General features: G+C 34.1%; 1 protein-coding gene across 1 annotated transcript in view; it reads left to right on the top strand.

Moving 5' to 3' along the window:
* OSCP1 (Organic solute carrier partner 1) overlaps positions 1-16,397 on the top strand; it is a 77,889-nt gene extending 61,492 nt beyond the window's left edge. Inside the window, exon 7 of the mRNA XM_081728867.1 lies at positions 1,376-16,397. Coding sequence (XP_081584993.1) covers positions 1,376-1,559 — 184 coding nt within the window. The 3' untranslated portion in view covers positions 1,560-16,397. The remainder of the gene's footprint in view (positions 1-1,375) is intronic.
* Positions 16,398-20,745: the final 4,348 nt, after the last annotated feature.

Raw genomic sequence — 20,745 nt, 5'->3', positions numbered from 1 at the left:
GCTGCTTTGATATGGAATAGGAATTTGAGCTCGATCTCCCAATCAACTGAAGCTATTCAAGTTTTGTTCTTGGCTTGACTCCGATTTAAATTTAATATCTTAACTAACGATGCTATTCTTTCGAAACTTAATTTAACTTTTCTTGTTGAGAGAAGAAATTTACAACAAATTGAGATTATTCACAGTATAATTCATGTTAAGATTGAACTAACCGATTTTTTGTACTCCATCTTATAACCCTAGAAAGTTTCAACTTTTTCCTTGTAACGATAATTTGATTGGTACTCTAATATATAAAAGTATTCAAAAGATCAACAGAAAGCTTTCAATATTTGATATTTTTTAATAGGCAATTTCCACAAGTTAAAAACCAGTATGTCAAGAGTATTACTAATAAATAAATCATAGTTTTTTTTAATTTTGTGTACTTATAGTTTTGTGTTGTCAATTTCTACAGAAGTTTTGTGTTTTACTAATTATTATTTTATGTTTTATGTTTTTAGTTTTTGTGAAATATATTTCCCATGATTTATTTATTCATGTATCTTTTTTTTATTTTGAGGTGATCAATTGAAGGCTTTAATTGTATGTTATTTTCCTTAATAATAAGTAAAAAACTGTTGTTATAAATAATTTTTATAATTAAAATCAGTATGTCAAATTATTAGTTAATTCTTTCTTTTTTCTTCTTGGACAATTCTGTTTAAATACAACATATTGTGTTGTTAAAATTTACGTAACTTTAGTGCTTTATAAATAAGTACTTTGTTGTTTTCATGTTTTTAAATTTTGTGCAATATACTTTTCATGACATGCTTATTTATGTATCTATAGTGTCACTTTCAGCAAATAATAATAATAATAACCCGACTAGTAGAGTGGTCGTGTAATTCAGTTTTCATGGAAGTGAGGTAATCTGGTTGGGAACGCCTGTCTTTTGAAAAGTTGGTTTTGTGAAAAGAATTTTCTGTGTAGCTAAAAGTCGCAGATTTACTGATACGTAAAGATTTATACCTATGATAAGATCGTCAATATCGTAGATTCGGCTTTGTGCTTGCGGTTAACTAAATGTCAGCCAAATCTGCAGATATGGTCTTTTCCTTTGGACAGCAGTACGCCTATACTATGAGGTTTTGATTTTGCATGATAGTTTCTGAACCGGCAACTGCATTGCGTTTAAGCCCCAGTCGTAATTCGGAGCCCACGTTAAATAGTAGGTTGTTGCATAAAGCTTTGTTTGTATTTGCACTAGTACATGAGTAACAAAATATTTAATAAATTACTTTACAGTTTTTAGAATGTACATGCAGGTTTATTATTATCCATTTTTAATCAAAACCTCAACCTTAGTAATAACATACTGTGAATATTTCAGAGAATTTGCTCAGCAGCGATTGACTGTGCTCACTGGAAACGTAATCAACATTGATGCGAGATTACATAGCAGTTCCTTGGAGTTAGACAGAGTGTATAATGAGATGTGCGCAGTTGAAAGTTCATCCAACAGGGAGAAAAGTGAGGAAGAAGAACTGTTAGAGTTAATTGATGGTTTGCAGTAATCACATAATTGGTTTTGTTTTACAAGTTTAAGAATTTATGATACTAGTCATAAAGAGCAAGGGTATTGTGCTCAGGTATATAATTTGAAACTGTGTGTTTGTCTGTTGTCACCTTGTGTTATTGGCAGGTCAAAGTGACTGCAGGCGCAACAGTCTAAAGAGATGATTATTTTTGTGTACGGATGAAGCAGATACACATCATAATTGTCGGTAAATAGTATTGGTACAATTGGAGAGACAAAGAAATGTTACTGATCATTTGAAAACCAAACGCTTATACACATAAGTAGGAACAGATACAGTAGTCTAGCGAAAAACGTATTAATTTATATGAATTATTCCTTCTCATGACTTGAACAACGCAATGATTTTCAATTTTAGTACGGGTTAAGAACATTCTTCTTATAGAAGTAAAATACCTATGAATTTGTATTCTTTTCCGTGTGTTTTCCAAGTTATGGTCTGGATCGTAAAACGGTTTGAATTTTTGCACTATCACTTTTTAATATGAATCAGGAGAAAGAATATAATGGATTTGCAATATATTTTGAATATTTACATCACAGTAAGACATATTTGTCCACTGCCTTTTCTTTATCTATAATACTGTTAAATTACAATTTTTGTAGCGTTAATATAATAATAATATAACAAGCATTGATCATATCGTTTAAATTCAGATGCTGTTACATGAGTTATAGCAGATTGTCATATCAACTAACACTCACCTATAATGTGTTTTGAGAATTCTAAAATGATTTTTATATTCCTAATACGAACGACTTCGGCTTCAGTTCTTTGTCTTGACGGCTGGATAGTAACCAGGAGCTTCAGCTTAAGAAATAGTTTTTTTACACTGTTTTCACCTTAGTCCTTTTTCCACACAAAAACTAAAGTCAGCCGCAGGTTATTGAAATGTTAGTGATCATTACACACACTAGCTAACAACTAGTGATATTTTTCACACAAAACATCAAAATCAAAAAATAAATTATTGAAAGTTCAGTGATCACTACACACACTAACTCACAACTAGCGGTACCGTTATAAAAGCAATTTACAATGTTACTATTTACGTGTATTTCAAGGATACATTATAGATAAGTGTTAGTTAATCTTCACAAAATGTGGCACATTGTATTTATATTAAAGATTTTCATATAGTTGATTCGTGAACTACTCAAGAATGTTATGTAAAATTGATTACTTTCTTATGTCGTAATTATGAATCAAATTTTGCTATATTTTTGTATTACTTTATATTACTATCTTCCTCCAAAATTTTAGCACGAAATGAATTAGGATTTAGTGAGTAAAGATTTTCTGTGATGAGGAAAAGCTATAAAGTCTAAGATGAATACTTGTAGTATATAATTACTAGTTGACGTGATAGGATGCGGTATCTACTAGCATAAATAAAAGCTCTTATACCTTAACCAAAAGACATATAATCTGCATACGGCTTCGAAGCTCTCCTCACCTCTTCCTCAGCATATCTAAAACTTGTTACTACATAGAAGACATGATGTATGACATTTTACGTCTTTTGGGTGTTTAAAGGTATGAGAATTTTTATTTAGTGTTTCCTGTAGTATATGTTGATTGAAGATCGTATTCTCTTGTTTTCTGTCTCATTTCTTCAGAATTACGAATTTTAACCGTAAACTCACTAATTGAATATGGTTATAGTATATGTTAAACTTTTCCCTCTTGTTTCTTTCTTTCTTTTCCATAAAATTATTTATTTATTTCCCTTTTATAGCACTTCTCTGATGATTTTCGTTATATATATCCTTTCAATCACTCTCCAATTCTAAATTCTTGAATCAATCACAGATGTTATAGATTAGTATATTTTGTTTGTTTACTAAATTCGATTCGAAAAATATTTTAATTAAGAATTTAACTTTTGATACGGACTAATGTCCAGATTATCACATAAGAAAATCTTGTATAACTGTAATGCGGTAGTGCTGTACAATAGGGGGCATTACAGTCTCCCCGTAGTCTAGTAAAATTTATGAGAGGTATATAACAATAAAACTTGTTTTAACACTTCTAACATTGTACAAGAACTGCAATTATCAAATCATAAACAAGTATTCAACAAATTAAACAAACTGTTGACATTATAAATATATTGATAACATTTAACTTTCTTTATCGGTGTTATACTTCGTCAGAAGTTTTTGTTTTTCTTCATCCGTACAATTAAATAGTTTTAGGTTTCTTAAATTTTGTGTTCCAGCGTTATTATGATCTAAAGTTTGCAGCACTGCACAATTCCGTAATAATTTCGTGACTCGATAAGGACCTACATAACAATTTAAATGTTTAGCAGCTTCGTTTTTAAACGATGAGTATAAGGGATGAGTTCTTTTAATAACCAGGTCTTCGCCTTTTAGAACAATAGTTCGACAGTCCCCATATTTTACTGCTTTTGGTTTTGACAATACTAGATTATGAACTGCTAATATTCGATCAACCATATCCAAGGGATATAATTCAGTTGGCCAGTTGTACTGGGACTTAAATGAATCTGTACCGAATATGAAACAAATACTTATGCCGGTATCTATTGAATGATTTAGTAAATCTTGAATTTCTTTTAGTTTCCTACTCCATTGGCATTAATGTTCTGCACAATATGTTCGGATTAATCTATTTAAGTCTCTATGCTTTCCTTCGATAAGGCCATTTCCTCTGGAGTTATATGGCGACGTTGAAGTATGCTTTATTTTATGTTCCGTACAGAACTTCTTCCATTTCATAGATAATAATTGTGGACCTTGATTCGTGACGATGGCGTTTGGGTATGGAATTACATAAAATATTGTTTCTCGAGAATTCGTATTATTTCAAAGCTACTGGCATTTCGCAATGGATAAAAACATACAAATTTTGCATATACATCGATCACTGATAAAATAAAATGATATCCATAATATTCGGTAATTTTCCTTCTAGATCTAAACATAGCTTCTCATGTATATTGTTGGCAGTTACATGGAAATTTTCCAAAACTATCTTGCAATTCGCATTTTAGTCGCAGCACATTGTAAACAATTGCGTATACAGGAAATCATGTCAGTCTTTAAAGTACACAAGTGAAATAGGTATCTACAGAACACTAGATGTTTCTTTTGACCGAAGTGTCCCTTTTCATGTATTCTATATACCAACATTTCTTCCATTTCTTTTGGTATCACTAATAACTAACTTCGTCTTTTGACATTCTTAACAAATAACACCGAGTTATCCAGTTTTAATTATGGATAATCTGTATTCTGATCTAATTTTCCTTTTAAATTTTGACAATACAAATTATTATCTTGGCCTCTCTTTTAACTCATTATAATCAAAAAGCTTAGGATCCTTAGAAATAAAGTAACCATAAACTTGGAAAATATCTTTTGATAAACTATTAGTGCAATCCTTTTGACTTCATGGGAAATTTTCGGTTTCCCAGTCTTCGACTCCCATATCAATAGACCGCGACGTTAGTTTACCGGTCTTGACGTCACTGAAGGTTCAGGGACTGCTACTCCATTTGTATATGTTCCTACATTATTTAAATTATGTAACCGCTCAATTCGACCTGGTGATTGGAAATTATAATTGTTCCAATAGTAGGAATGGTTCTGGTACCATTTAGGCGGTGGACCATATCTCGGACTTCGTCGTCTCCTGAATCAATTTCTATAATTTCTTGCTCTTCGATTATTTATATTAGATATGGGCGTTGTAGTATTATTTTCCAAATTCGACATTGACTGCACATTCGTTATTTCTGTTTGAACTCCGGAATCCCTTTTCATTCTTCTAACGAAGTTTACTTGAGGTCTCTGGAATTGTCGACGATTAGGGTTCCTATAATCCATTACATCATCATTAATACTGGTTTCGTTATACTCGTGAATCTCCATAATTCTCAGCATGAGATCCTCTAAGTTTTTATTGGGAGTGCTCCTCAGGATCTTTGCTTCAAGACTCGGGAGGCTATTTAACAGCAAAACTATTAATTCTCATTCGTCCGGTTTACTGCATATTCTCTGATAGGTTTCTACGAGTTTAAACGCAAAATCAGATAAAGTGGCATACTGGTTTCGGTTATAACGCATTAATATTCCGACAGATATTGCCTTTGGAAGCACCTAACAAAATCTTCAAAAGTGTTCACACTACGTTGTATACTTCGAAACCAGGCTCCTGCTGTTTTAACTAAGCATCTCGACACTAAAGTTAGCATTTCAGCATCACTGAGCTTAAATAAGGTCAACGTTTGGGAAAATTCGTGCAAGAAAGCTTTAGCAGCTTCGTTATATTGCCCGTCAAACTTCGGGAAATCTCGTAGATCATTATATCTAATGAAATTTCTGGACTCCATTATCAGGCTTGTTCATTTCGGGATCTCTTCTAAATTTCCCTTCGTAGATTCTCCCGCTGTAATATTGGCTACTACTTCTCCCAATACCGTAGAATTACTGAAAGTTTCATAATTATCCTTCACCAACGATTCATTAGGCCAAGGTATCTTTAATTCGGTCGGGGAAGTTGTCAAAGTTTGCTGTAATATGGGTTGTGTATTTGTATTATCATCACCAGCTGGTAGTTCAGGTGTAGTATGTATTATATAACAGATCCTCTATTTTAGTTTTCTTCTCCAGTTCTTAGCAAAGTCAAGTCTTGAAAAGCTTTCTTCAACGTTTTTACACGTCTGTCAACATCACCTTCTCATTTCAATAATTTTAAGCTGTACGATCTAACAGATCACGTTGTTGCCTCTGTTCCGATTCCACTATGGAAAACTTGGATTCGAATTCTTCCTGCTTCTGGACTACGGTTTCTAACTTAACCTCCAGTTAGTTTCGACCTCCTCTAACTTCGCTTCTCTTTCCATTTCGCTTTTCTTCATCTCTTGCATTATTACCTCCATTCAAGTGAACTTGTTCTCTAATTTCTCATGTAGCTCTTTATTAACATCAACTATTTCATTCTTGAATTCTTTCAACTTTGCATCTAAATAACTGGAAAAGTTAATAAAAGTCAAATCTATACTGGATTCCACCATGCTTCTGAATTCTCGTAAAATAGCGCAGTGATCAAACACAGATCGCCTCATATCCTTTGAGAATACACTTCAAGTTTCGTCTACATTATTCTGGGAAACTCCTGTAGATGTTTGTTTCACTTTTATTTAATCGATTTCTTTCATGCTTTTCTTCCTTTTTTTCTTAATGAATTTAATTTCTTCGTCACTTTTTATACTTCGTTTTCTACCTCTGTCTATATCCTTACTACTTTGTGAACTGTCTCTTCTTTTCTTACCTTCCTTTCTCGTGTGACTTGTGTTTCTTTTCTTTCACGTTCCAGCGGTTTCGTCCTTAGAAGAAATAGTTTCAATTTCCTTCATTTTCTTCTTTTTCTTTTCATTATCATTCTTGTTAGTTTTCTTACATTTTCTCTCGTTCCTCATGACTATGTTTATTCTTTCTACTAGATTTTTCTTTTGTCTGTTCTTTTTTATTCTCATCATCTGTGTTTTTCTCGCTAGATAAATTCGGGTTTTCCTGTAGTACTTCCTCTACTTCAACTACTTTTGCCGAAGGAACGTTTTCTACTTCACTTTCTTTTCGACAACACGGATTGCCTATCTACACCACAGATAGGTTGCTCATTCCATCATATTTTTCTTTATTAATACCGACACATATGAAATGATACCATTCATCACAACGTTCACATTGAATTATTTTTCGTTTTTTTTTTCACCTTTTCCGCACAGCAGACACACTATACTATCACTACTACTACTACTCTAGAGTGACATTCTTTCTTCTGATTCTAGCTTCTAGCTCGGAAGATCCTTATTCTTCTTTCTCCTGTCTACCACTTTATTTATTGTATTGCCATTCCATTCAGGCACATATAAATCCTAAAAGCTGGGTTAGCCAAATTTACTATAATACTCCTCCATTACTGGGGTGGCAGTTGCCAAATTACCATAACAGTACACCATTACATTTTTAACTACTAACTGTGGTTTACCGTAGATAATTATGGATGTGGCGATACTTCTGGTTTTATGTAAAGTTTTATAATATGGGTTTACTGCAATTAGCAAACACCTATTGGTTTGGCCCTGCATCATCGGAGTCGCCATCCTTGCACGAAATCCGTGGGAAATCTTATTAGAAGATATTCAGATTCAAAATTTTGTTAAAACTGGATAATATGAGGTGATTGTACTTCAGAATATATGAAAAACAAATAAAACATGAGATACGTATGCAGCTTTTATCGTCCATTGCAAAAGTATTCTATATGATATAATAACAGTTGTAATCGACCGGCATTGAGGATTATAATGATTAAATAATTCAAACATTTGGTTTATCGACTGAATACCATTAACTTACGGTGAAAATATCATATACTTCAATGTTTCCACGACATCTCGATACATACACATTTCATCTCATCAATACTTCTTATTATTATTACTATTTGTAGAACTACTATTCATCTCCGCCGCATTATAAATAATAGTTTCTCCTCTCGTATTAAATGTTCATCATATTCATAAAAATTCATCGTATTACTTATATTCTTACAAATATATCATTTATTCATTATATTATATTATAACCATATTTCGTTTATATTTTCTTGTACCCTTTGTACCCTTTTTAATATTAAAATAGCCTAGATAGCTTTTCGGATTGATGTATACCATCAAAATTAATAATAATAATAATAATAATTTTTTTTCTAGATTAAAATACGTATAGGCTACTATCATGATATTATTTTCAGGTTATAAATTATTCGTTATCATATAGGAAATATTGCAAGTATTATGTTGGTATGAACGCTTAGGTTAAAATTTGCATCAATAGAATCCAAATAATGAAACCTAGATACATGAGAATTTAGAAGATTACTTAACTGTAAAATTTTGTATTCAATTACTCCATTTATATTTGTAGTGACATCACATTTACGGAGAAAAGGGAGAGGGAAGTCTCTCTCGACCTAAACTTTAAATTAGTGCTGCATTTTGAATTTATTACTTCTTCTCAGCAAAATTAAACTTTTCTTTATTTACTGAGTTACCTGAAGTATTTATTTCCCTTTTATAGCACTTCTGAGATGATTTTCGTTATATATATCCTTGTAATCACTTCCCAATATTAAATTCTTCAATCATCAGTGATGTTACAGATTAGTTTATTTTGTTTGTTTATTAAATTCAATTTGAAAAATGTTTTAATTACGAATTTATCTTTTGATACGAACTAATGTCCACATTATCACATACGATAATCTTGTATAACTGTAATGCTGTGCTGACGTACGATAGCGGGGCATTACAAACCGACTTAAATATTACACATACGTTGTAACTAGATTGAATTGTTTGGTCTTGTGGTTAAATGTTGTAATTGTAAAGAAAGAAAGGGAAAAGAAATAATCTTGCACAGCAGCTCATAGGGGACCAGGATCCACAAACCAGTTAGTGGCACTCACGCCTTAGGAGTAATATGTCATCAGCACATCGGTTCCCTTTGCCCTTCGCCGTTAATACTGGTATCCTGGACTGGAGTTCGGTACATTTCTTTTAAGTAACTCCCCATTTGTCCTCACGATGCTGGTGGAGGTCACAATGCCAACACCATCTCGTAAGTACGAACTTGAAACGGTATTCCAGTGCGGATAGACCATTGGCACAATTGTAAGGCAATGAAGTAAAAGATAATACGACAAGATCTTCAATCATCATATAATTACAAGTATTCTTATGAGAGCTTATTGCTTTCATTATCACAACAAATATACAAAACGCATCAAAGTATAATCCACTTCGGAAAATAGATGTTCAGCTGTGGTACTTTGTTCAAATTGGTGGGTGATTTGAAGTGTAAGCTCTTTTTGAGACAAGGACGTGCAGTTTAACATATAAGAAAGGTGCAGAGTAAACTGATGGAGAATTCAGTAAAATTTGATTTACAGATAGGAGACAAGAAAATAAGGCAATCTTTATTAATTGATTAAAACAATTACATAATACTTCATACATAAGTAAGGGGTTGCATTAAAGTACATGACAGTACCAACGGAAAAAAAGATAGTTATGTAAATATGCAAAGGTTCACTTGTAATTACAGTAGTTACAGCTGCGCTTTAAAAATCAAGAATTGTGTATAGTTCTTAATATCTCTTGAAACAGATTTCTTCTCTTTAGGTTCCATTAGTAGTTTCGTCACAATAGGATACATAAAGTATTTCGTATCGTAATCATTTATTTTCTGGTTGCACAGAACAAAAAATTGAACAATTATTGTGAATTATTATATAACGATTTCTTTCAAACCAACATATAGTCAGGCTGATGCGTAGTCATGCTGTCTTGGTGCACTTTAATTCTGCAACAGTTTAAGAAGGTAGACTTCTTAATTCTACTACTGTTTAATTCTAACAGTGTTCACATTAAATTTCATTGTATTAGCTTCTGAAGTAACTTTGTTTTATATTTCCATACAGATAAATGAAAGTGAACAAAGCGGTGGAGCTCAAGTAATATTAAACTCTATTACAGTTTAATAATATGTTTATTTATTCTAGTGCTCTGTTTAAATTGGTTAGTTGATTTGGAATTTAAGTCCTTTATCAGCATTGATGAGACATGAGATATGTATATACAGCTTAACATGGAATCTGAACACATCAATCCCACCAGAATAGGACCCGAGCCACCCATATTGAAAGAGCGTATGCTAAACATTAGCCGCAAGGGAGCTATACTTGGTTCGAAGTTTTACTTATCGCAATAAGAATTCAGTAAAGCTAAGATATGATATTTTAAAATGTAGGCCTATGTGTGTTACACCTGAGAATCCTTAAATAGAATTCTGATATTTAATTTGTGAAAGAACTATATAAATATATTTATATTTGTATCTGAGCTCAGGAAATCAATTACAAATGAAAATAAAGTAAGATTTTTTTATTTGTACTGTTTTCTAATCACTAACAAAACACATTCAGTCGATATATTTCGAGTACATATCTGTATTTATCATTAGGACGTGACAAAAAGATTAAAATCTTAGAATTTTATCTTAGTTACTGTCAGAAATCTTCTATCATATCCTAAACAGAAAAATGCGCTCATGTTACAAGTACTTCATGAAGTATCACAGCGTACAAATGTATTGGTTATATTTGATATACATATAAAACAATATTTTGAGCATATAATGTAGTATACAGAAGAAATATTTGTGAATTGTAAACCATATATGTACTGTAGATTGCTGACACTGTCAGTAGGTGTTGTGTTCAGTTTACAATAAAATAAAGTAAAAAGTAAAATGCATTGGGAATCCGATTGAGACACGTGTAGGAAGAAAACTAAACTGATTAAATTTTATAGAATTCCTGTGGTTGGTGTGCATAATCTTAGTTGACGGCGAACTAATCAGATTAGCTGTAATAGAATTCTTATTAATTTTTCATGTTCCCACTTAATTCCTAATTATTATTTATTTATTTGTCCTAATGATAAATGCAGACTTTTATATTGACTGAAAGTGTTTTGTCAGTGAGTGAACAGCAGTAAAGCGAAGAACAGTGTTATTTCCTTTTATTTAAATATTGTGATGAAGGAAGAAATATATTTTACGTAGATGTAGAATGTAGAATAGAGAAAAAAAAGTTTTTAAACCATATAATATGAAATTCTGAAGTTGTATTTACAAATATTTAGGACTATTGCTCAAAATTGAAGTAAAACGAAAAGTGTTGTTGCATTTATACAGTTCTGTCCAGTTTTCTGTAATTAAATTGTAAAGCGGGCCAGACCGTACAAATGACATAAGTCATAAACTAACTGAAGATGAAAACTGGCATCACCTTGTTGATTGGTTTGGAGTTTAATTTTCCTTTCAGCATGGTGTGTGGAGACGTAAACCCGCACCTAAATGTAGGATACAAACCACATGAACTCGCTTTGAAAATTGAACCCCGGTCTCCCGCACCAAAGACATCGCTAACCAAGAAGCGTCAGAGGACTACTACTAATTTCTAGTCATTAGAGGTTGTGTTCTAGCACCACTCTTAAACCATAGTTACCTATAATATTGTGGTCTTAGTTCACAGTGAAATGTTAAAACAAAATGAAATATAGTTGTAACAAAAAGTCTAATAAAAATGACTTCTATAGTTCTGTTTAATAAAAAATGGCTTCTGAAAATGTAAGAAATGCTTATAAAAGTAGAACGAAATAGTTTCTTTTATTAGTATTAGAGAGAAGTGGGTGAGTGAAATCCTGTTTCTAATCTAAATGAAATGCACCATTTCCATAAGGCCTAAAGGAAATAAGATTCCGTACTATGTAAAAAGACTTCCCTCCAAATTAGTGAAATAATGAATGCATTATTGTATGTATAGGGTATTCCTTTGACAAAAATGCATTTGAAATAAATTATTTATCAACTACGAAACTATGAAATGATTACAAGTTATACCATAACATTAAGTAAGGTATCTAAATCAAGTGTTCAGCCATAGTGCATTATTTACGTCAATCAGTTATTGCTTACTTTATCTTATCTTTCCTACCTTACAGTTCTACAGCCCTGGGTGATCTTTGGCTTCCTTCACCAAGCGCCTCCATTCTTCCCTGTTCTGTACATTTTATTTCCAGTTCTTCACTTTCATTACTGTCAGATCCCTGTTTACACCCTCTTGGACTACCTTTTCTTTATTTCTTTTGGACTACCTTTTCTTCTGGTTGAAAAATATCGTCTCATGTAGTATTTTCTTTGCTATGTGGCCTTCTTCCATACTCTCTACATGTCCCGTCCAACGCATCCTTCGTGCCTTTATAAACCGTACATCTTCTCCTCTTAAGATGTCTTCTATTTCATTATTGGATTTGTGTCTCCTTTCGTTGTTTCCTCTGATTAGCCCGGAAAATTTTTCTTATTTTTTTTTCGTTCGTATATTCGTAGAGTTTTTTCTTCATTTTCCTTTGTTAGCATCCATATTTCTGCGCGGTGACTGTCATTCTAATTGTCGGTTTGTACATCTTTAATTTGGTTTGCCTGCCAATACTTTTGTTTTTAAGTATCTGAGCGTCGCTACGCCGTGTTTTCTGCTAGGATTAATTTTCCGGTTGCAGTTGTCATGTTATTCTTGTTATCCATTATCATTCATCAATATTTAAATCTGTTCACACGCTCAAACGTTTTGTTTCCTATTGCAAACTTTTCTTTCTTTCTCTTCCTTTTGTCAAGTGGTGAATGCTTGTATTTTGTATTTTCGATGTTTACTTGCAGTCCTAGTGAGTTCATCGCTTTCTCTAGTTCGTTGTAATTCTTCCTGAGTTCATATTCCGTTCTTGTCAAGATGGCGATATCACCTGCCTAGGTGCGTATTAGCTGAATTTATTGATGACTGTGCTCCTTTCGTCTATTTTTCGTGTTGCAATATACAGGGCTATTATGAATAAAGTTGTGGCCTACATTAACTTTTGCAGTAATTAGTTTCAGAATTATTTTAAACAAGTTTCTCAGTTTTCGAGGGATTTTGAAGTGTTGTAGTACCTGAAGTAGGCCATTTCTAATTATACTGTTGAATGCTTGATGGTAGTCTATGAACAGAATACGTATTCCTGTTCCATGTTCGTAGCATTTTTCTGTTGCCTGTTTCATTACAAATAGCTTATCTGTTGTTCCCCTGTTTATTCTGAATCTACTTTGGTACTCTTCGATTATCCATTCTCTAAATTCTTTTATTCTGTTATAAAATGTGCTTGTGAAAATTTTATAGACTCCGTTCACTAGTATTATTCCTCTGTAATATGAGCAGTCTTTTTGTCTCCTTTCTCATAAATTGGGTATAATATCCCCACATTCCATTCGGATGGTAGTGTTTCTTCTTTCCAAATCCGTCTTATATTGCCTATTTGCTTCATCATTTCTGTACGTGCCGCCGTTATATTGTCTTCTCCGGGCGCTTTGTTGTTTTTAAGTGTTCTGATAGCCTTCTGTACTTCTTCATTGCTTGGAATTTCTACTTCTTATTGTTGCTCTACGACACTTCGTCTCTCAAATTCTTCCGATTTTGTCTTCCTTTGCTTCTAATGTGGAATATAGCAGCTTTTTCAAAGTATTTGTCCATCTATGTAAGATGCTCTGTTCCTCCAATGTTATTTTTCCCTTCTCGTCTTTCCATTCTTTCGGTTTTCCCTGAGATCTTTTATCCATATTTTTGACTCTTGTATATAATTTTCTTGTTTCGTTTTTGATACTTATTTCTTCAATTTCTTCCACCTATCGTTTTACCATGTCTCATTTCTTGTTTCTGCATATTTTGTTTGCCTGCCTTCTAATTTCTCTATATGCTTTTGTGCTTGCTCTCGTTGATCTTTGTATCATTTTCTTTTTTGCTTCATTTTCCTTTTTATTGCTTCTTGGTATTCTTCGTCAAACCACTGTTGTCTTTTTTGTTTTCCTCTGTTATCCTCCCGTTTCTTCCGTTGGGTCTATAATTATTTCTTGGATTCGATTATATTGTTCTTGGTATTCCTCCTCATTGTTTTTTGTCCAATTTTCACTCTTAATCTGCGTTTGTATTCTTGTTCCTTTTCCTTATTTTTAGTTGGTCTATATCCCATTTTGTTTTCATATTTTCCCTAAATATGAATTTTCTGCTAATCTTCTTTTTAAGCCTAGCTTTGACCAGATATTGGTCTGTGTCGCAATTATACCCTCTCTAATGTCCTGTGTCCGTTATAGATAAGGAGCGTCTGTTTATAATGAGAACGTGGTCTATCTGATTGACCGCCTTGCTATTTGGTGACGTCCAGGTTTCTAAGTGTATTCTCTTATGAGGGAAGCATATGTCTTTAATTGTGATGAGGTGGTTCTTTGTTGTAAACTGTATGAGAAGTCTGCCAGTGTTGTTACTTTCTTCATATGGTGAATATTTTCTTGTAACTTTGGTTCATGTATAATTTCTTCCTACTTTCACATTGAAGTCTCCCTATTATTATTGATATGTCGTACGTGGGAATCATGTTATATGCTTCTTCTAGTTTCTCGTAGAAGTTTCCCTTTACTGCCATGTCTTTATCTCAGGACTCCACAATTAGGGAGAAGCAAGCGGAACACGTGCCCTGGGTGTGTGATCTGAGGGACTCCTAAAAACGCAATATAAGTATAAACTGGGACGCCAAATTTCGTGTTTGCCTCAGGTGAGGACTCGTTTATCCTCCGTTGCGGCATGTGCCGTTATAATGCTGATATTTCTGAATCTTCCTTTTATCCTTAGCTTACTTATTCTTTCGTTTATGGGTGTAAATTGTAGTACGTTATTTCTTATATGTTAAGTATCATGAAGCGTGTTCTAAATTGACCAGTTTTTCCTGTGTTCTGCTGTAGTAGACGGTGATTTTCTTCGTTAATTTTTTCTATGCTTGTTCAACTTATCTCTTGAAGTACTGTGACATCTGTGTCCTTTATTTCTGTATCCGGTGCTGTTTCTTCTTTTGATTGGACGTTCCACATATCTATACTGAGAGCCTTCTCCCGTTTCCTAGTCTCATCCAGTGAATCCTTCCCATTTTTCCGAAGCTCTGGTTTCTGTTTCTAAAGGATTGCATTTTTTCTGTGACTGGGTCGTTAGTCCTATGCACAACCCCCAACCTGAAGGGCCAGGGGTTTTCTGTCGGTGTCCTCTTCCTCTAGTTTGTGTGGATTTCTCCACTAACTGCAAGGCAGCAGTGCTGGTTTTGGTCTACTCCGGAGATACCCGGTACCCACAATATCTGATAGGCTTTCCCGTATCCGCCACCTGTGAAAGCGCCTGGTGGGAGTCCAGCAACTCTCCCGGGAATCACCTATTGCTGTTTAGTCAATATAGAACTGAACTACTGCTAATGGCAAGCGACTTCTGGCCCACGCTGTATTCTAAGGATTTAATGCATATGTTTCAGTCATTACCACAAAAAGACAGAAATATACTAAACTGATACCACCCATACATTAGTCTGATTGAAGCTCAACACAATGAAAGTATAGCTATTATATTTTAATGAAGAAACAGTGAAAATAACAATTTATTAATGAAGGTATTTTGAATAATTCGTTATTGAAAGACTTTTTTCTTAAATATTTTCAATAAATATGCAAGCAACTGAAGATGTAAACAGTTGCTTATGGTCAGTTGTTAGTTTTTTCTCCTTCCTTTTTGTTTTTCTTAAACTTTTTGACATTCCTTTCACACTTACTCGAAATGATTATCCAACTTCCGATGAGCGAGCCAGCAATTAAAACTGAAGAAAATATTTGAGTAAAGAGACTTTCAACACATGCTAGAGAATTATTGAAAGAGTGGAATTTAATATAGCTATTAGTTTCCTGTTAGCACTGTAGAAATCGAAGAATAGAGGAAGTAAAGAAGCTCGAGAGAAAAGAGTTTAGAATTACTATGTTAATATTTAAGCGTACACAAAACTATTTTTATATGCAACACCATTACGATGGAATTTGCACAAATTAAAGATTTGGCATATCATGTAATATTACTGTCCTTGATTATGTACTGTACCTGTTTTATTTTTATAAAATTATTTTACTGACATGTGTATGATCTCACTCTTAGTATTATTCGATTCGTGTTGTATTAGTGTGTTATTTATAGTTATATTTTTGTTTTCCAATAGAACCTGCAAAATGTTGCACTTTGGTAGTCATTTACAGTTGAATGTTAGAATTATTTGTTTTCTTAACAATTATTTTGTTGTGAAATAAATTGTTTTTGCTTTTGTAACAGTCGACTTGTTAGTTTAAAATTGTGCGACCGAGATTTCAATTGAAAAGGAGTAGTTGCGGCCCTTGAGGGACGTCGTATTCTTGAGAAGTTACTGCTGTAACTTTCCTCAAGAGCCGCCACTCAAAGTATAATATTTAAGAATATAAAAACAATCCTATTTTAACTATATATAAAAATACATAAACTCATTCACCGACATAAAATAACGGGTACTTCCGGTTGATGTGGAAAGTTGAAATTTGGCATGGTTGTAGCTTTTCAGGACTAACCCACACACAAATTGCCAAAAGTGAATATTTTTTTAATTTTTAGCATGTCTAAAGGAGAGATGAAATTCTCCATCTTATTTCAATGGGCCTTTTTTTCTCGACCTATAATCTCATGTTTTAGGTACTTGGTATAAAAACTTGAAAAAGGATATGCTTGTACCTTTTCCATAGGATTAATTAACAAAATCACTAAAAATAAATTACTTAAAAAGGAGTTTTTAGAAGAAGCCAACTCCTCACTGAAGATACACCACAAATGATCACGACGGTCTGCAGTGGAAGATGGCTCGAGAGATCTTCGTGATCAACAAGTATTTTCTTAGCAGCAAAGTGTTTTTATTTTTATTTAAATAAAAGAGCTCCTGGACTCGGATTGCCTTCGTTGCTTCCTCAGGTGAGGGTCTGTAAAGGAAAGTATCATCACAGCCAAAACTTGATGGAAGTCCGGGGATCAAAACCCAGCTTTGATGTATGAGGAAAGTTGAGGTGTAACTCCTTATCAACCAGGGTCGCCTCTATGATAGAATTGAGTAAGCTGCCAATGCTACCAATGCTAGGTGGAAAGTTCAAGTTGCCCTTACCGACTCCTTCCTTAACCACTTTTCTCAATCCAACGCCGCTCCCGCAGTAGCTTGAGATAATTTTAGGGAAAGGAGAAGCGGATGAAGTCCCGAAGTTTGTTTTCGGAAATCGATCACAAGGCAAAAAATCTGGTACACAGGTTTCCTGTGGCATTATATGTAAATGATGAGGTGACTTCGGCTAGGCCTTTGTAAATTCATAAGTCAGCAGCGAACCTCCCCACGGGTCATCTGCTATTATTTTCAAGTGTCTATCGCGCATTTACTCTTTTGTTAGTCTCTTCCGGGCGTACACTATAAACACCCAAGCTTATTTTCGTGCAGAAGATTCTTGTGCATTACTCTGACTCAGTGTGACAGTACAACTTTGTTCAAATCTTCCACGCAGATTAGGTGTAGGAGACTCCATTATCTTAATGTATCTCCCTGAGAAATACTATTGTGTATATATATTTTCTCTTTTAGGGCACTTAATTCTAGTTAGTACTGAACGTACATTAATGTTTCATATAATAATGGTCTTACAATTCATCATTCCGCCAAGAATTAGCACCATGAATAAAGCTGGAAGTTACGGAGCTGTTCAGAGCCTCTATTGACGGTAAGTGTAAAATCCCTTGGATTAAATTTTATGAAGGATTCCATAATGATAAAAGATACGCATTTTCCCGTATTATATCACAGTCACAACTGATGTGAGATTTAGAACCTTTCTTTTGGAAAGGTTGCTCTTTTCCCTTGACAAGATTGTGCAGAGATGAATTGAAGAGACTTATGTGCTCCTGAATCAGATAAGGAAGTTGCAGGATCTCGGATTATTTGTGGAACCGGCTCTGGACCTGACGGCTAACTGTAAATGTGTTCAATGCCATTCTAATTCGGCTTCAGCTAAAGTTGTGTGATCGTTTTCTCGTGTATGATGCCTTGCCTTTATGCATCAACTTTTCTTAGACAGACTTCATTCCGAAAACAGGGCGACCTTTGACGACATGCAATTACAGGCAAATTTCCATCGTGTTTGTAATTTAGAGGCAGCACCATAGAATCTAGCTGGCTGGCCAGTCAAGGCCCCCATATTTGGTAATAGACAGCGTTTTTTCTTTCTTTGTAGATTATATCTTGGAGGACATAGCGATAATCCTTTCGTCTACATGCCAGAAACTTAGGCAATGTTATCACCTAGCCTTCTCCAAGCCCCTATCATCCGCACCAGCTGTATACACAAATTCAGAGACTTATCTTGGAGCCTCTGAAACTGTGCTGGTGAGCAGAGGTGTGGAATAGGGGTAAATCCTTTTCACTATTCTTCAACCTAGTAATGCATAAAGTGCTGCGCATCTTTTCTCCTGAAATCGGAGATTCCGTAAGGGTTAACTCTCTAGACTTCGGTAGAGCTCCTCCGTGGCTAAGCAGTTAGCGTACGCGCCTTTGGCCGGGAGACCCGGGTTCGATTCCCGGCGGGAGCTCATGTGGTTCGGATTCCACGTTAATCAGTAGGTCCACGTCTCATATAGCCTCGTTGCTGAAAAGGGACGTTAAACTCAAAATCAACTCAACTCTAGGCTTCGATAGTTATGTGCTCTGGTTATTATTTCATCTACTGCCTCAGGTATGCAGCTGTTATTGAACTCCGCAATAAGGAGCTCAAAATGGCGCTGACTTCAACTCGAAGGAGAACTCGGCCCTTTTAATGAAACTTGAAATTAAGAAGAAGAAAATAAGATCTTGATGCCACTTGGGGGCGATTTTTGTATCTTCGGAACTTCAGATGTCTCCATGCAATAAGAAGAGCTTTCAAATGGATTATAGTAATAGAGAATAAATATCGGTGTAGTTTAAAGAAAGCGAGGAATAGAACAGAATCCATGTTTTTTCTTCAGGATCGACATCTCAGATCACAATCTTATCTTCGTTGAAGTAAATATTCAACTTTAAAAAAAAAATAGCTAAGAGAAAATGTAATTAATTTGGAGTTTAGTGTCCATTTCAACAGTGAGGTTATATAAGACGTTAACTTACATCATAACGTGGGATCCGAACCACATAAGCCACTGCGAATCGGACCCAGGTCTCCTGTACCGAGGCCGCGTACGATAACCATATAGCCATGTGAGAACTCAGCTAAGAGAAAAGAGAGAAAAACCTGGAATATTGAAAAGTTGAAAGATGAGGAAATGAGAAATATGTTTTCTAGAAAATTTGAAGAAAAGTATTTAAATTCGGAAAGACAAGAAACAGGAACTAACGAGCGGTGGGAGCATTTCAATCTATCTCTGCGTGAGGTTGCAGAGGAAATGGTAGAGTATCGTGAAGAGAGTAACTCTTAGATACCATGAGTTACAGAGAAACATTTATTTGTATTTAGCAGAGAGTAGGGGAGTACGAACAATGTACAGGTAGGTCAGATAACTGGAAATACGAAAGAAGCTAGGGAGAATAACTGACCCTAGAAACTAGTAATGGAGGCTATAAATGAGTGAAATGAATTTTCAGCCAATTGAAAGGATTGCATTGAAAAATTATAATAAAGTAAGAGTGAATCGTTTAGTCTAGGTGTTGAAAAGCAAAGCGAGGCTGCAAAGTCTACTGCTGAACATTTTGTTCTGTCTCTTTGAATTCATCCCCAGCCTACATGAAGAAGCGTTGGACATTGGATCCACTGGATCTACGTGGGAGGATTAATATTCAAATCCACTCACTTTTCTTCATATTTGCCACCAGTAGGACGCTTATAACGCTGTGTGCAACAGCGGGCGAATGAATCTTAGTCATTCTAAAGGATAAATGTGGAAATTACATGATGTAAAAGTGGAGATAGTAAAATAAAGAAAGTGAATAAAATGGATAGTGTGTCATTCCTTGTCAACAACAAAATTCGTTGGCACTTATATAGAAGTGTACTGTCGCGTTAAAAAAAAAAAAAAAAAAAAAAAGGTTTCTACATTAAGGGCCATATTCTTATAATCATATGTAAGGGAATTTAATATTTTGGCTGAAGTACGAACTCCAGACAGTCAAAGAATATTCGCATGTGTTTGTTTTATGTCTACTTATAAATGAAAGTAGAGACCTTTTCAGGGGCGGATCCAGGACGGACTACTGGGGGGGCGGTGGGTTGTAATACTGCTACTTAGAACTTCAAACTCTTGGAAGGGCAATCGCCCCCCCCTGGATCCGCCCCTGGACCTTTTTCTAGTGAAATGAATAGTCAGATTTTTTGAATAAGATTGTACACCGATTATCCATCATGCTTTCACAATTGGAACCAAATCATTACTGCGGAATTTTTCATAATGAACTATGTGAACTAAAGAATTGAATTCTCAAACATGCAACATTGAGAAATATATATATATATATATATATATATATATATATATATATATATATATATATATATATATATATATATATATATATATATATATATATATATTATATATATATATTTCTCAATGTTGCATGTTTGAGAATTCAATTCTTTATATATATATA

This window comes from Thermobia domestica, chromosome 10 (genome assembly GCF_964235325.1).
Source record: "Thermobia domestica chromosome 10, izTheDome1.hap1.1, whole genome shotgun sequence".
NCBI lineage: Eukaryota > Metazoa > Arthropoda > Insecta > Zygentoma > Lepismatidae > Thermobia > Thermobia domestica.
Note: the sequence above shows the minus strand (reverse complement) of the source record. Positions and strands in the feature narration are given on the sequence as shown.